The 18,497-nt window shown below is 33.6% G+C and overlaps 1 protein-coding gene across 15 annotated transcripts; it reads left to right on the forward strand.

The window, feature by feature from the left end:
• Positions 1 to 6,541: 6,541 nt before the first annotated feature.
• On the forward strand, positions 6,542 to 17,535 carry LOC108458331 (zinc finger BED domain-containing protein RICESLEEPER 2-like). Of its 15 annotated transcripts, XR_008281619.1 has the most exons (7): positions 6,542 to 6,716; positions 6,804 to 6,874; positions 8,172 to 10,274; positions 11,305 to 11,376; positions 12,404 to 12,459; positions 16,553 to 16,596; positions 17,208 to 17,535. XR_008281619.1 is itself a non-coding variant. In XM_053027037.1 (3 exons), the coding sequence occupies exon 1, from the start codon at positions 8,957 to 8,959 to the stop codon at positions 9,839 to 9,841; it is 885 nt and encodes a 294-aa protein (XP_052882997.1). In that variant the 5' UTR covers positions 8,790 to 8,956; the 3' UTR covers positions 9,842 to 10,274; positions 11,305 to 11,376; positions 12,404 to 12,601. The 15 variants fall into 15 exon arrangements, 1 of the variants encoding a protein (XP_052882997.1); XR_008281620.1 differs by lacking the exon at positions 16,553 to 16,596; XR_008281622.1 differs by lacking the exon at positions 11,305 to 11,376 and having other exon boundaries at positions 8,172 to 8,303.
• Positions 17,536 to 18,497: the final 962 nt, after the last annotated feature.

Here is an 18,497-nt window from a genome sequence, read left to right on the forward strand (position 1 = left end):
CTCAAGTCACCGAGACTTGATCCAACTTAAAAATTTTTCAATATCTACTTTAAACTTCTTATTATGGGCCTACGAGCCCCAAATCGATCATTGGAAACTATTCGGAACCATTCCGGGTCCTTAAATCAACCTTAAGAAATTTGCCTTTAAAACAGGGCACACGCCCATGTGAAAGAGTAACACGCCCGTGTGACCATTTCAACATGGTCGTGCTGATGGCCCGTGTGGCTCATACGGCCTAGGCACTTAAGGACACGCCCGTGTCCCTTACCCGTGCGGAATTAATTTCTAGTTCACACCTACAGGGGTTTTCAGACGGTCAGACACACGCCCGTGTCAATGGCCCATATTCCTCACGCGGCCATGACACGCCCTTGTTCTAGCCCGTGTGCAAAAACATGGACATTCTATTTTTTACGTCAGCATGCTCATAATGTCACACGACCAAGGTACACGTCCATGTCTAGGCCGTGTCCTCCACACGGCTGTGTCTCTGCCCTTGGTTTATTACCATGCATACTGACTTGAAATTTTTACGTGCAGGGGACACACGGCCGGACCACACATCCATAGGGCAAACCGTGTGTCACACATGGCCTAGAAACACGCCCGTATGCCTACCCGTGTGGACAATATAAGGCTATTTACCAAGCCTTATTGTCGCGCTTATCTACCTATTTTCATACAAATACCAACCAATACCAAAACAAGCACAATTTCTATAATCCAAACAACCACATTAGACATTCATTCAACCATAATAATGCATCATTTATAACTTCAAAATGAATGTTAGCCATCATTCAAAGCTTAATACAAATTGAAGGGTTTCCAATCCCAAGCCAACACATTTGGCCAATACTCAAAGACACAAAATAATAAAGTCTAAGTCCTATACATGCCATATTCAAAAATATAAATCCAACTACACCGAAAGCTTCGGTCGATAGTGTGATCAATATCTCTGACTTCTGGAATCCTTGAGCTAGTTAGGCGGCACTGTAAGGAAATGGAAAGGAAAGGGAGTAAGCATAAAAGCTTAGTAAGTTGTATATAAGTAAGTACACAATAACAACATTTTATCAATGATCCACATGCTCATGATACCAAGGTAGGCATAGGCATAACTTACTCATTACCATCCATACTAGTCACATATTGTTCAATGAGCTCATATTTCATATGTACCAATTAGGTATCTTTACCACTCACAACATGATTATACTTTCCTCATTAGCTTAAGAACATAACATTCACCGTTGAACCATTTGGAACACTACTGGATATTCATTAAACCTCAAACGTGGGTAAAATGCCGATGCCATGTCCCAGACATGGTTTTACACTGGCTCACATCTCAAGTCGATGCCATGTCCCAGACATGATCTTACACTGACTATCATCTCGTAGCGGATCCATGTCCCAGACATGTCTTACATTGGCTTACGTCACGAGGCCCATGCATGTCCCAGATATGTCTTACACTAGCTCTCATCTCAATGTCGATGCCATGTCCCAGACATGGTCTTACACTGGCTCTCATAATGTGGCCGATGCATGTCCCAGACATGTCTTACACTAGCCAACAATAACCCATATGTCACGGCATGAATATCCAATTTATTTCCTAGGTTCAAACATGAATCCTACTATCTCTGTTATCATCATATCATCTCAATTCCACAATCAAGCAATTCATGCTATATTAATTCAAATACAATTCAACACACACATTAGTAATGTAGTTGTATTATTTATATACAACTTACCGCGGATTACAAAACGTATACGACTAGTCAGTTTAGTTGATTTGCTTGGCTTTTCCCCGGTCTAGGTTTGGATTTGGAAATTCCGGATCTAAAAAAGAAAAATGCACTCATTTAATCACTAAATAAAATTAAGCAATTAAAAATTCATATCTTCGGTAAAATGACCATTTTGCCCCTAGACTTTGGTAAAATAACCATTTTACCCTTATGCTCGAAAATTAATTTTTATCGAATTTCTTCGTATCTTAGGCCTAGCTGAACTCTTTTTACTCTTATAGAAACCACAAATTCTCTCTATTTCACACATTTATCACTTATTTTGTAACTTATGCAAAATAGTCCCTTTAGGTGTTTTCATGCTAACACCTTTTTCAAATATTGTCTATTACACAACTCAGACTCATATTATTCCATAAAATTTGAGAAAAAAACCGTAAATTATCTCACGGAAAAACCCTATACTTTCAATAATTTTTCAAAATAGACCCCTCATTTGAAAGGTCAAGCTTCAAGGGTATCAAAAATACAAAAATCATCAACAAAGGACATGGAAATCACTTACTTGTGAGTGCTTCAAGTTGCTGAAATTTTTGAAGCTTAAAACCCCCAAAAATGGCTAAAAATCGATTGGGAAAGAAGATGGAAGTGGGATGATATCATCTTTCTTTATTTTATTTCCTTTTTTTAGACAAATAAGCCACCCAATTCCTCCTAACTTTGAAAATTGTCTCATCTTTTTTTCTCATGGCCGGCTATGCTATCATAATAGGTCTAATTGCCCTTTAAAGACCCTCAATTTTTATTCTCTAGCTATTTGACACCTATAGCTATCAATTTAGAACTTTTGTATTTTATGCGATTTAGTCCTTTTTCGCAATTGGGCTCACAAATGTCAAAGTTAACTCACCAAATTTTTCATGTACTAATATAAACATGCTATGACTCGAAAGCAATAATAAAATAATTTTTTTGACTTTGAATTTATGGTCTTGAGACCATTATTTTGACTAGCCCCAAAATCGGGCTGTTACAACTAAAGTTGAGTAACGTTAATGAGGAAAATAAAGAGATGGAATGGAAATAGCGATTAAAAATAATTTTGATGAATGGTATTCAATGGAACGTGGATTTTTTTATTATTCTACAATATAAATTGGTTTTGGATCATAGGAACATTTCTAATCTGTTATTTAGTAAATGACTACAATTTATGTTATGTGTACGGGTTAGGTACTCTTTTGTCAGATTGTTAGTTCAATATCTAGCGGCAGTCTGGGCTCAATGAAGGTGGTTTGTTTTTTTTTTTTGGGTCTTGGCATGTACCTAGATGGTTTAAGGTCTTTTGTTTAGTTATCCCTTTTGTAATGATGTAAGCATGCATATGGGTAAATATATGTGATCATTTTGCAATGTTAAAAATGTGTTGAGATGTCATTCGTGGCATATTATTTAGATTTAAGATGGATGATTTTGGAATGCTTTTAGTGTCCTCGGAACTATCATAAACCATGTGAAATCTAATTTTTTTCTTGTAGGGGTTTTACTTAAAATAAGTAGAAATGCTATCAATTTTTTTTAAAAAATTTACCACTATACTACCATTTCAATAAAGTGAAATAGTAAAATAGGTTGTTACGGCATTTGAAGATGGAATTTTATATTTGAATCCTCTAACTGAGTCAGATATAAGGTGTCATAATTAGTAGTATCAAAGTTATAGGTTTAGCCGATCCTTACACTAAATCAAGCTCAGGATCAAGTTTAGAGGTACATGCCAAGTTTGGTCGAGCTTGAGTCGATATTTGGATGTTGGTTATAACTATTTCTATTTTTTTATATAGTTAAAAGATGTTAGACGAATCCGGTAATGAAGTTGATCAAGTGATCCACGTGAGTGAAAGTCTCACTGAAAAGATAAATGGAGGTGAATCAGTAGCAACAAGCGCTCATTCAGCTAACGTTCAATAAACTAATGTTGATAAAGGCAACAACGATGGACAAGGGGATTCGAATCTACTTCGCACAATAGTTGAAGCTTTTCAAAGAGTGGTGGGATTTACTCCTGTTGTAGTATCAGTACTTGTGGTCTAACGAGCTCTGAATAAGGAATTGCGAAGGTATGGTGCAATTGAATTCTTAGGATTAAAGGGAGTTAATCCATCAACTGCTGAAGTATTGTTAGAATTGACTAAACGTACCTTATTCCAACTCGAATGCACTCCCTAAAAATGTGTAATTTGTGTTATTTCTCTTCTGTAAGAAGAAGCATATATGTGGTGACAGAATGTAACACGCCACATACCTACTGACCGAGTCGACTAGGAGTTCATTAAAAATAAATTTTAGAAGAAGTATGTTAGGGAATTGTATCTCGAAGACAAAAGACAAGAGTTTTTATTGCTGAAACAGAGCAAAATGTCTATAGCTAATTATGAAAGAGAATTTATACGACTTAGTAAATATGCTATAGAACTTATGCCTTCTGAAACTGAAAGTTGCAAACTATTTTTGTGTAGCTTACACAATGAACTCCAAGTACAATTGGTACCGCTTCGAGTTTTGGAATTTGCTAATTTAGTTGAGCGAGCATTTGGGCCTTGATAAAAAGATCGAGACTGCATGAGCTTTTGGGAAATGAATGGGAACTATTAGTTCGCATCCACAATTAAAACAACCTAAGGACTAACATAGGAGTTGAAGGTTGACTCCAAAGTCTGGTATATTTGACAAATATCGAGATCAAAAACTAACTATGTCCGTTGGTAGTGTAAAAGGGCCGGGGAGAACTTCTGAATCACCAAATTGCAAACACTGTGGGAAGAGACATTGGGGAAAATGCTGAAAGTTATCTAACGTCTATTTTAGATGCGGATCATAGGAACATTTTGCTCGTGAATGTCCGAAAAATGATAATAGTGCATCAGTCGACACTCAGAAATCTACATCTACGACCAAGGGTCATGGCATTAGTCAGGGTGATTCTATTTCTAGAAGTGGTGTAGGAAAAGGTAGTGTTACGGTTACTCATTAGTTTGTAGCCAGTGTGCCAGGTCTAGCGTACGTCGTATGAATTGTAGTAGGTATATTTTCCTTATATTATATGTTGTTTACACATTAATAGACCTTGGTTCTTCTTACTCATATGTTAATGCTGATTTGATCAAATTTAGGAGTCTAAAACTTGAAGTATCCAAGGTAGCCATGTTTGTATTGAGTCCGCTAAGTCAAATGGTATTAGTCGACCAAGTGTGTAAGCGATGTTTGCTAGAAATTCAAAACTTGACTTTTCCGGTAGATTTATTGATAATGCCTTTTGGTAAGTTTGATTTAATCTTGGGCATGAATTGGTTAACTAAGCATGGTGTGATTCTTGACCATTGAAGGAAAAAGTTTTCAGTTCAAGGACCAAATGGTGAAATTATGGAAGTGAATGGTATTAGAACAAGCGTTTTGACCTAGATTATTTCGTCAGTCCGAGCTAGTAAGCTGTTGAAGATTGGTTGCGAAGCTTTTCTGGCTTACGTGATTTACTCGAATGTTGGAAACAGACAGATTGAAAATATCCGGACTGTTTGTGAATTCTCTGATGTGTTTCCCGAAAAATTACTAAGATTACCTGTAACAACCTAAAATTTACGGGTATAAAAAAAGTGTATTTTTGGGTCTCCGTTTTCATAAAACGGATTCGTAAATATTTATAATAAATATTTATAAAGTTAATTGTGTGGTTAATTAGGTTTTAGATAGGTGAATTTGCTTAATTAGGAGTAATTGGGTATAAGGATTAGATTGAATATAAGGTCAAAGTTAAATTATAGAATAGAGAAAATTGGTGACTAAATAAGCAATTAAACCATAAATTGACATATGTGTGGTAAAATAATTTCCGTATGTATAAATAATATACATACATTAGTAATTATTATACATTTACTTATAATTTAAATAAATATTATTTTATTATTATTATATTATATTAATTAAATAAAGTAAATAAAATAAATAAATAAATCAAATTATGACAAATGTGTAGTAATAATAATATATATGTGTAATAAATACATATGTACATTTATAATACATATATGTATTTACTTATTAATTAATAAATAATAATATTATATTAATATAATAAACAAAAGGTAAATAAAAGAAATAAAGAAACAAAAAGAAACAAAGAAACATAATAGCAAAAACTAAAACAAGGAAAGGAGGAGAAAAAAGAAAGAAAGAAAATAAAAAAGGAAATTAGGGTTTTAAAAGTTTCAAGTTTAAGTGGTATGTCAATTTAATTCATTTTCTTGTAATTTTCGAATTTTTGAAATCTTAGAGATAAATACTATTTTGTTTATGTTGAAATTTTGAAAGATAGTAGATTTTTAGATGTTATTCATAGGGGTGTGCGAAATTCGGGTAAAACTGAAAAAATTCGGTTAACCCACCGAATTCGGTTAATCGGTCGGTTAACCGAATTTTTTAGGTTCGGGGTCGGTTAATAATTTTTTAATTTTTCAGTTAACGGTTAATTCAGTTCAAAACCGGTCGGTTAACCGAATTTTTTCAATTAAACCAAAAAAATTAATAAAAAAATATCTAATATTAATAGGCCCAATTCATTTCATGCAATCTTACAGACCCACGTCAGATTATTTGAATTACCCAATTCATAATTACACAAACTACCCAACCCAACCCAATTATGAATTACTCAACCCAACCCAATCTTAAAAATTATAATTAATTTAATAAATAAAAAGTCTAAAACTAAAACTAAAAGTCTAAAGTAAACCCAACATTAGTCGGTAGTCAATAGAGAACAGACGAAAGAAAAAAAATCCCCTAAACTTCAACTTCAATTCCCTAATTGAACCAGGCCAGCCACCTTCTGTCCGGCACTCCGGCGTCTACCAGGTCACCATCCATCACCGGCGTCTACTTGCATTTCTAGTATTCATCTCAACTTTTATCAGATACATTAGATACTAGATAGTGTGAATGTGTGATGTTTTAGTTTGTCTTAATGTTCTAATGCAGATACTGAGTCTGACTCCTCTTCTCTAGCTTCTACAACCCGCCATCTGCTTGACTGCTTCAGGCAAAGAAAGGTCAGTTCCCGCATTTTTCCTCTAACTTTCTCAATGTTATGCCCCAACTTTGCTGCCAAGCATGGAAGAAAAATGGCAGCTTTTGCCTCCGTCAAACTATATGCCTCACCCTTCAACGAGTCAAAAAGTTCTGGAAGAAACTCCAGCTGTCCAGCACCTTCAAAAGGCATGTCGTGTTAGATTTACATAGCTGCAAAACAAACCACCTCAATGGTATGTCCAGAACTATGGGAAAAAAATTAATGGAACAATAACAATCAATATATATCAGCAATTCAGCATGTTAAAATTGTTTAGGTATTGTCATTGGTAGACGCTGTCGTATAGTCAATCAAAGCACACACAGTCTGAAATCTGAAATCGTCCCTTCCCTTTCGATTTTTATTGAACCGTGGGAAAGTGGCTCCCTCTCTAAACCTCCCATGTTCCTCTTGCGAAAATTAACCAATCAAAACAAGCAGACTCTGCTTTCTAGTACGACGCTACGTCTCTACCCCCCACCAGTCTGTTCTCTTTCACAACCATTCATTTTCGATCTCAAAAGGCTTTCTCCAAGATCTGCCTCTTCCTTGTCGGTGACTTCTCTGTTTCAATTTCTTTTATTTTACTTCTTTAATCTGTTTTTTTCCTTTTACTTTGATTTGTTTAGATCAATATATTAAATACCCATATCCCCATTCCCTCTCATCAAGTCCTCTTCTAGTTCACATCCTGTTATAATTCTCACTAATTCTTTTTTTAGATCCATTGATTTCATTATTGGAAACTGTTATATATATAATTAAATTGGGTAGGGTAGATAAAATGTGTAGATTTGTTGTGGTACTGGGTGGGTAAATTTGAAGTGTAAAAGTGAGCCCAATTAACTAAGGAAAAATGGGGTATGATTGGTACAAAAGACAAAAACATTTACCTACAAACCCAAAATTCCATTTTTTTAACACAGACAAGTGAAAGTCAAAATCTAAAGAATAATATATTAAAGATTGAAACTTAACAACAACTTTGGTGAATTACAGCAACAAACCTAAAAATAGATCATTCAAGCTGGATTCATTATTTTTGCAGTCTGCTTTTGTTTTATAATGTTTTTTTCCTGGAAAATGTGTTTGGTGAATGAACAATAAAAGCTGTTTTTTTTTTTCTAAAATGCAAAAGTATCACTGTACATACTTTTATGCTAGAACTTGTATGCTAGAAATGTATAAAAGCAGAATTTATTTCTCTAAAACTCAACATCAAAATATGTTTAATATTATAAATGTATTTTAATTTATATATAATTTTTTTCTTGCAGAATGTCCACCAAACCAACATTTATTAAGGGTAGTGTTACACCTCCTACTTTGATAGATTCTGAAAATTCGGGAGTTAGAGCTTCAAGCCAAACAAAAGGGGCTACTGGGAAAAGAAAAGTCGCTCCTCAAAGGTCAGAAGTTTGGTCTCACTTCACTAAGATTATTAATAGTGAGGGTGCAAGTAAGGCTAAATGTAATTATTGTCAAAAGGAATTTTGTTGTGATATGAAAAAAAATGGTACAGGATCATTGAAATATCATATTGGTTCATGTAAGAAAAATCCTAGTAATGTTGTTGACACTAGTCAAGGACAAATAGTTTTACCTAGAAAGGGAGTTGAAAGGGGGGAAGGGCATCTTTCAACTTGGAGATTTGATCAAGAAGCATGTAGGAAAGGATTAGCACAAATGATTGTGATTGATGAATTACCTTTCAAGTTTGTTGAAAGTAAAGGCTTTAATAAATTTATGGTTGTGGCATGTCCTAGGTTTCATATTCCTTTTTAATAAATTTATGGTTGTGGCATGTCCTAGGTTTCATATTCCTTCACGAACTACAATGACTAGAGATGTTTATCAACTATATTTAGATGAAAGGGTCAAGATAAAATAACTTTTGAGAAGTTCTTGCTCTAGAGTTTGTTTAACTACTGACACATGGACTTTTTTGCAAAGAGTTAATTATTTGTGTATCACTGCTCACTTTATTGATAACGATTGGAAATTGAATAAAAAGATTTTAAACTTTTGTCCAATTTCTAGTCATAAGGGTGAGTCCATTGGGATGGTGATTGAGAAATGCTTGTTGAATTGGGGGATTGATAAGTTGTTTACTGTTACTGTTGATAATGCAAGTTCAAATGATGTTGCTATTGGTTATTTGAGAAAGAAATTTAACCCTCGAGGGGGTTTAGTTCAAAATGGAAAATATCTTCATATGAGATGCATGGCACACATTGTGAATTTGATTGTTGTTGAAGGCTTAAAGGAAATGAATAAATCTGTTGAACATGTTAGGGGGGTTGTTAGATATGTGAGACAATCTCCAGCTAGATTACAAAAGTTTAAGGAGTGTGTTGTGGTGGAAAAGATAAAGTGCAAAAAGATGTTGTGTCTTGATGTTTGTACTAGGTGGAACTCGACTTACTTAATGTTAGACACTGCTCAGAACTTTGAAAGAGCTTTTGAGAGATTTGAAGAGCAAGATACAAACTTTAGGGCTGAACTTGAAAGGGGAGAGGGTTGGCCTAGTGTGGATGATTGGGCTAATGTTAGAGACTTGAGGGATTTCTTGAAACACTTTTATGAAGTCACTTTGCGTATATCTGGCACTTCATATGTCACACCCAATAATTTTTTTGATGAGCTTTCTAAAATTGATATTCTTTTACGAGATGCTCAATTGAATAGTAATGTTGATTTCAATGTTATGGCCATCAAGATGAAAGAGAAGTATGATAAGTATTGGGGTGATATTGATAAGATGAATTTGCTTATGTTTGTTGCTTGTGTTTTAGATCCTAGACAAAAACTAAAGTATCTTGAATTTGCACATAGTGAAATGTCTAGTTCTGAAAAAGCTTTTGAAATGATACAAAATTTGAAGGAATCTTTGTATGAATTGTTTGATGAGTATAAGCCTCCACTTCATAGTACTTATAGCCAATAGAGTGTGCCAACACATGTTTCTCTCGGTGAACCACAACAAAAAATGAAAAGGCGAATGCAAGCTTTGTATAAAAAGCGTGAGTTGGAAATTTGTGGTGAGGATAAAACATCTGAGTTGGATAAATATCTAGCTGAGGCTAATGAGGAATTTGTTGAAGATTTTGATATTTTATTGTGGTGGAAAGTGAATAGCCCTAGATTTCCCGCTCTTTCAAAAATGGCCAGAGATGTGTTAGCTATACCGGTTTCTACGGTTGCTTTAGAGTCTGCATTTAGCACCGGGGGACGTGTGCTTGATCAATATAGGAGTTCTTTAACTCCTAAAATTGTACAAGCTCTTGTGTGTACTCAAGATTGGATTCAAAAATCATCATCACAAGAAGACATCAAAAAGATTGAAGAACAAATCCAAGAGCTTGATAAGATTGAAAATGGTATATTTATTGTTTTATTTTAATAGTTTCAGTTTTTTTACAATATCACTCTTACTTATTTATTTGATTCAATGTTTAGACTTTTCTTGGAATGCATCAGAGCCTACCCTAAATTCATAAGCTTTCGTGAGTTGAAGGGTATTCTTACTATCTTATTCTTGTTAACTTATAAATTGTAATCTATTCGTTTGTTTATATCATTTGATATTTTTAAATGCGTATATTTCTATTATATGCTAAATTGTTGCACATGTTTTTTTTTTGTACGTTTAATGCAAATAGAGATCTTTTGGAGAGAAGAAAATTGATACAAATGGAAAATATTGAAGGCTTACATTTCAATTATATGTTAATTTCAAGACTTATGTAATGTTTTTAATTATGTAGTGATTCAAAGACTTATGTAATGTTTTTAATTATGTAATGATTCAAATTTGGGTGATTTGGGTAATTCGGTTAATTCGAATAATTCGGGTAATTCGGGTAATTCGGTTAATTCGGTTAATTTTTAACCAAAAATAAAAAAAATTGTAATTTTCAGTTAATTCGGTTAACCGACCAAATTAACCGAAAAATTTTTGTTCGGTTAATTTTTTTGAAAAAATTTCGGTTCGGTTAACGGTTAAAAATTTTGAAAGGTCGGTTAATTTGGTTAATGATATTTCGGGTCGGTTAATTGACTGAACATCCCTAGTTATTCATGTTGAATAATTTAAAGAATTAGGGGTTAAATTGATAGAATTTTAAGTTAGAAGTGAAATAGGGATTGAATTGTAAAATAAATCATAAGTTTTTAATAGTAGGGACTAAATTGAAAGAATTTTGAAATTAGGGTTTTATGGTGAAATTAGAGAGTTGAAATTAGTCTAAAGTGGGAATTGAATGAAAATATGAGATTTGTTTTGGAAAAATAAAGGTTGTCTAAATTTAGGGATTAAATTGAAATTTGAGTTAAAGTTGAATATGAATTGAAATATTCAATGTGAAATTGTGTGTATTGATGATTTTTAGTTGTTTTAAATTTTCGTAGCTAACGTTGAGCCGGAGACCTTGGCTAAGAAAGGAAAAGAAAAAGTCGATAAGGAGTGATTCAGAAATTACGGTTTGCATTCCGAATTTAATAATTAATTGTTGAATTATTACTTAATATGTATGGTAAGTGTATCGAGGTGGGTATTGATATTGATTTTGTGATATTGAATTGAATGGAATTGATTTCATGTACATATGTGACTATTTAAATTGCAATGAATATTGGTTGAAATTGAAAAGTGAATTTAATTATTAATTGTTGTATTTTGATTAAATATTATGGTAAGTAATTAAGGTGAGAATTATTTGTATTGTGTTTTGCAATTGAAATGGATTGATTGGGAATGTGATGAAATAGATACGAATATGTGATTATTTTGGAATTTGCATATATGTTATTGAAAAATGAGTTGAATTGTATTAAATTATGAATTTATGTGATTAATTGAAATGTGTATTGATTGGAAATTGAAAAGTGATGTGAAACTCTATTAACTGTATTGGACTGAGTTGGATATAGTTGGCATGCCATAGAATTGAAAGTGTTCAGGGATACTTTGACCTTGAGTCGATGAGACACTAGATGTCATATTATTACTTCGGACAAATTCGATAAGGTACTGGGTACCACCTTACTTCGGCAAGGCCGATGAGACACTGGGTGTCATACTAGTGTGTTTTGGTTGGATTCATGCATTCACTAAAATCCGAGTCTTGTTAATAGGGGTAAATAAATGAATTGACAATATGAATGATTTTGAATGATATTGTTGGATGATTTTGAATATGAAACGGATTGAGATATTGAATTGAGTTATGAAATTGAAATGTTTGAACCAATGGATTCATGAAAGTGAAATAATATGTGTATCCTGTTGAGAAAAGCTATTTGAATAGCAATTATGAAATTGATATAGTAAATAAAAATGAGAATTGAAAGTGGTTTTAGTGATTGTTTATTAATTTGATTATTTGTTTGAATGATTTTTATTATGTGGGTTTATATATATAAATATTATAAATTTTATTTAATAAGTATTGATTATAGAAATACCACTAAGTTTATACTCAACATACAGTTTATTTTCCATACGCAGGTTAGGTATAGTCAGATTGTTGAATCAGCATCCATAGCCGATCTCGAACTTAAGTGGTAAAGTATATTTTCTTTTTGGTAATAGCATGTACCTAGGGTGTTATTTGTTTGATATTTGCGCAAGGTTTGTAAATGATGTTATATGATTATAAACTATTTATATACTTAAATATATGTATAATAAATTAATATTATAAAATGGTATGTTTATATTAAAGCATATGAGTATGAAATTGATAAACTTGGGTGAAAAAGTTGTGTATAAATTGAAATAATTGATATAAAATTTAGAAATGGTTTAAATAGTGCTATATTGAATTGCTTTGGTTAAAATATGAAAAGTACCTATAAGAGTACATTGATTTGGTTATTAAGTCTATCATTTTGGCATGTTTTAAAAGTGTTTAATCGTGTTTTGATTTGGTTGAATAATTGGATATTGAGTTGTTTATTGTTTAAGATTTGTAGGGTTAGTAAACTCTAATGTGTATGTTAAATATTTATGAGATTGTCCGTATTTGTTCTGTAATGACCGGTAATACTTCATAACCCTGTTTCGGCGACGAATAAGGGTTAGGGGGTGTTACATTACCACCAGACCGATAAGTGGAGTTCGCAATCAAAGTGTTTTCTGGTACAGCTCCAGTGTCAATATCTCCTTAGAGAATGGCACCGACAGAATTGAAAGAATTAAAAGTTCAGTTACAAGATTTACTTGATTGTGGCTTTATACGCCCTAGTATATTGCTCTGGGAGCCCAGTGATGTTTTTTAAAAATAAAGATGGTTCAATGCGTCTTTGCATAGATTACCGGCAATTGAATAAGTTGACAATTAAGAATCGATACCCTCTACCCTGTATTGAAGACTTATTCGATCAACTGAGAGGGGCTTCTATCTTTTCCAAAATTGATTTGCGATCCAGTTATTACCAATTAAAGGTGAAATATAGTGATGTACCAAAGACGGTGTTACATACGTGTTACGGACACTACGAATTTTTGGTGGTGCCTTTTGACTTGACAAATATTCCTGCAGCATGCATGTATCTCATGAACTGTATTTTTCAACCCTGCCTGGACCAGTTTGTGGTAGTGTTTATCATGATATCTTGATCTTTTTGAAGACAGAAGTAGAACACAAACAACATATTCGAATTATGTTGCAAGTGTTATGAGATAGATAATTGTACAGAAAGCTTAGCAAGTGCAAATTTTGGCTATCTGAAGTCGTGTTTCTTGGATATGTTATTTCAGCTAACGGGACTAGAGTTGATTCGAAAAGGATCGAAGCTATTGTTCAGTGGAATGCACCTAGAACTATGTCGAAATTATGCAGCTTTCTTGGATTAATTGGTAATTACAGGAGATTTGTAAATGGATTTTCAAAAATAGTTATGTCGCTGACGAAACTTTTGCAAAAGAATGTTCAGTTCGTTTGGAGTGACCAGTGCGAGGGAAGTTTTGAAATATTGAAACAGATGCTGGCAAAGGCACCAATTTGAGCATTGCCTAAAATAGAAAAAGATTTCGTGGTATATAGTGATGCTTCATTGAATGGTATGGGATGTGTTTTGATGCAAGTTGGGAAGGTGATCGCATATGCGTCTCGACAATTGAAAACGCATGAACGCAACTATCTGACGCACGATTTAGAGCTAGCTGCTATAGTTTTTGCTCTAAAAATTTAGAGGCATTATATTTATGGTGAGAAATGTTATATTTTTACTGATCATAAAAGACTTAAATACCTCTTAACCCAATAGGAGTATGTTTACTGATCACAAAAGTCTTAAATACCTCTTAACCCAGGAGGAGTGAAATCTAAGACAGTGTCACTGGGTTGAACTTCTGAAGGATTGTGATTGTATCACCAATTACCACCCGGGCAAAGCTAACATCGTGATCGATGAGTTGAATAGAGAAGATATAGTGGAGTTGTGGGCGATGTTCGCTCGACTTAATGCTAACCATGATGGCAGTTTATTAGCAAAACTGCAAGTCAAGCCAGTACTGTTCGAGCAGATAAGAACGGCACAATTTGACGATGATAAACTGGAGAGGAAGAGGAATATGGTTCAGAACAATTCACTAGAAAATTTTAGCATTGATGATTATGATTACTTAAGATTCTATAATCGAATCTGTGTCATCGATGCTACTAAATTAAAAGGATTATTACTTCACAAAGCTCACAATAGCCATTTTGCTTTGCACCCTGTGGGAACAAAAATGTATCATGATTTAAGTGAACTATACTAGTTGCCCGGAATGAAAAGGGAAATGGTTAAGTTTGTGGCTAAATGCCTAACGTGTCAATGGGTTAAGGCTAAACATTAGGTTCCTACTGGACTTTTTCAACCTATTTTGATTCCTAAATGGAAATAGGATTGTATAACGATAGATTTTGTAACAAGGTTACCATTGTCTTCGAGCAAGAAAAATATAATTTGGGTTATACTTGATTGGGTTATGAAATCGGACCATTTCATTGATATTAGGATCGATTGGGCACTTCCGAAGCTTGCCAAAGTCTACATTCGGGAAATTGTTAGGTTACATGGTATACCTGTATCGATTATTTCTGATTGGGATCCCTGATTCACTTCAAGATTTTGGAAATAGTTACATAAATCTTTTGGTATGAGACTTAACTTCAGCATAACTTTTCATCCACAAACGGGTGGACAATCTAAGCGTGTGATCCAGATTTTAGAAGATATGTTTCAAGCTTGTGTAATTGACTTTGAATCAACTTAGGAACAATTCTTAACAACAATTTCTAATAAAATATTCAAAGGTTTGGTATGAAGCTGTCAAACACCCATTTTTTGGTCTGATTTATGTGAAAGAAAAGTGGTGGGCCATGAATTGATCAAAGAGACAGAGGATACAGTTAATTTAATTCAGGATAGGTTGAAAAAAACTTTCGACAAGAAAAAATTATACGCAGATCTGAAATGCCAAGACATCGAGTTTGTTGTGGGTGATAAGGTATTTTTGAAGTTTTACCATGGAAAAAAGTTCTACAATTCGGTCGAAAAGGGAAGCTAAGTCCTCATTTTATCGGACCTTATGAGATCACTGAAAGGGTAGGACCCATTGCCTATAGACTAGCATTGCTGGTAGAATTGTAGAAAATGCATGATGTTTTCCATGTTTCGATGCTCAGGAGATATCACTCATATCTGTCTCACATTATCTCAACGGAATAAATTGAAATTTAGCCTAATATGTCTTATAAGGAAGAGCCAGTAGAAATATTAGCTTATGAGGTGAAGGAGGAACAAACGTATCCTTAGTAAAAGCATTGTGGCGTAGCCATAGGATCGAGGAAGCAAATTAGGAATTCAAAAAGATGATGAGATTTCAATACCCCCACATCTTTTCAGGTAAATTTCAATGCCGAAATTTCTTAAAGGGAGAAGAGTCGTAATGAATCGGAAGACAACAAGGACGAGAAGTGTGGTTCCAAAACACTGATTTTGTGAATCGGGCCCATAAATATTTATATTAAATATTTACGGAGTTGAATTGTAAGTTAATTGAATTTTGAATAGATAGTTTCATTTATGTAGTGCTTAAACTAAGCACAGGGATTAAATTGCATAAAAATTAAAAGTGTAATTTATAAAAGGATTATAATTTGAAATAAATAGGAAGGACTTAAGTGAAAATTAACCATTAAAATGGTTAGTTTTGTTTAGGTGGGTAAAGATATGCTTCAATATATGTTAGTTATAAAAAAAGAAAAGAAAAGAAAAGTATGAAATGGGTGGGGGTGGGTAAAATAGAAATAGATTGTGCCCTCAGACCATCGACATGGAGGGAGAAAAGTTTTGAGAAAATTTCAGGGTTTTCAAAGTTCAAGCTTCAATTGGTATGCTTTAATTAATCCGTTTTTTATAATTTTTACATTTTCGGAATCCCGATTCTATAAGCTAGTTAACCCATGTATTATTTTTTGGTATTGTTAGAGATTAGGGATGTTACCATTGTTGTATACTTAGAGTGTTAAGGACCGGTTTGATAGATTTTTGGGTTAAGTTTGAAATTTATGTTGGTCCTAATTTTTAATATACAAAGGTTGTGTATTGTTAATGTGTTCTTTTTTTTTTAATCCGTACTTGACGTCAACTTGGCGCCTTCAAGAAAGGGAAAAGACAAGATCGACGATGAATAACTCGATGATCACGGTTGGTATTTCTATAACCCGATTATTTCAATTATTGTTATTAATTATATATATACATTTATATCCATATACGTATCCTTTGGTTGGTAAGTTTATAAGAAGATTTAGTTCTTGAAATAATTGGTGTAATGGTCAAATAAAATTGAAACAAGAGTTGGAAACGATTTCACACATATTTGTCATTTTTATCGACCAACACAGGGCGAATTTATTGTCGGTTATACCAACTAGTGCTGGGCACTCTTATTTTTTGGTTTTACTGACCAGTGTTGGGCACACACATTTTTCATTTCTACTGACTAGTGCAAGGCGCATATTGTCGGTTTTATCAGCCAACGCTAGGCGTAATTCATTAATACGAATTTATCCATTAGACACTGAGTGCCAAATTTAGAGTGTTAATTGGAACCATATACATAGCTAAAGTTAGGTAACGTTAATGAGGAAAATAAAGAGAGGGAATGGAAATAGAGATTAAAATTGAGTTTGATGAATGGTATTAAATGAAACGTGGATTTGTTGATTACTCTGTAATATAACTTGGTTTTAGATCATAGGAATATTTCTAATCTGTTATCTAGTAAATGACTCCAATTTATGTTATATGTACAGGATAGGTACTCTTTTGTCAGATTGTCAGTTCAACATCCAGTGGCAATCCCGCACTCAATGTTGGTGGTTTGTTTCTTTTTGTTCCTGGCATGTACCTAGATGGTTTAAGGTCTTTTGTTTAGTTATCCCTTTTGTAATGATTTAAGCATGCATATTGAAAAATGTATGTGATCATTTTGCAACGTTAAAAATGTATTAAGGTGTCATTTGTGGCATACTGGTTAGATTTAAGATGGATGATTTTGGCATGCTTCTAGTGTCCTTGGAACTGTCATAAACCATGTGAAATCTTTTTTTTTACAGTGGTTTTACGTAAAATAAGCAGAAACATTGTCAATTTTTTTTTTATAAAAAATTTTACCATTATACTACCATTTCAATAAAGTGAAATAGTAAAATAGGTTGTTATGGCATTTGAAGGTGGCATTTTATATTCGAATCCTCTAACTGTGTCTGATATAAGGTGTCACACTGACTTAGGTGAATTTTAACCCATGAAATAGTTTAAAGTAATTCGGTTTGCTTAACTAAAGTTCTAACCTCATGATAGTTGATATCAGAGCTAATGTTTGAAGGCACTGATTTAGATGTCGAAAAGAGTAGAAGAACAGGTTGTGTTGATGGAAACCTGTGGAAGGGACAAAAAGCTAGTAGTTCGAGGGATATGATGTCAGTTTTGGAAGGTAGAGTCACTAAGCTTGGGAGCTCCATGAGGGATATGAAGGAGCTCCTTGAGATAATCAAGGGATGCACCGATAAATTGGACTTCATGAAAGAGCAATTCAGGGCTTATGTAGTGAAAACTCTTAGAGCCAATCGGGATGTGATGAAAGAGGCCCTCCACGCCACTAGGGGTAATTAGATAAAGAAGAATGATACTCTCAAAGCCATGGTAATGACTTTGAAGGAACAAGTTGCAAAGCTCAATGGGGAGCTTACTATTTGTAAAGCTGCTCCTATGTAACGTAATGAGATTTTGGATTCAACTCTTAAGTAGTGCAACATGGATGTTCCCAAACTAAAGGAGTTTAAAGGGACGAGGTTTGCAAGGGATGTGAACAATTTCCTTTAAGGGATGGAACAGTACTTCTGTGCGATGGGCATCGAAGATGATGACACTAAAGTAAACACTGCTATATTTTATTGTACTTGTAACGCCCTAAATAATTTATTTATGTTTCTGTAAAATCTAAATCAAATATCTGTTTGCTTCAGTGGTTAAGCGTTCTGGGTATGTGTAAGTGGTCTTGGGTTCAAGTCTCACCTTTGCTAAATTTTGTGATTTTTGGA

This window comes from Gossypium arboreum, chromosome 4 (genome assembly GCF_025698485.1).
Source record: "Gossypium arboreum isolate Shixiya-1 chromosome 4, ASM2569848v2, whole genome shotgun sequence".
Taxonomy (NCBI): domain Eukaryota; kingdom Viridiplantae; phylum Streptophyta; class Magnoliopsida; order Malvales; family Malvaceae; genus Gossypium; species Gossypium arboreum.

Excerpts from the sequence above, each read along its gene's own strand:
- LOC108458331 (XM_053027037.1), top strand. The coding sequence starts at position 8,957 with ATGGTGATTGAGAAATGCTTGTTGAATTGGGGGATTGATAAGTTGTTT.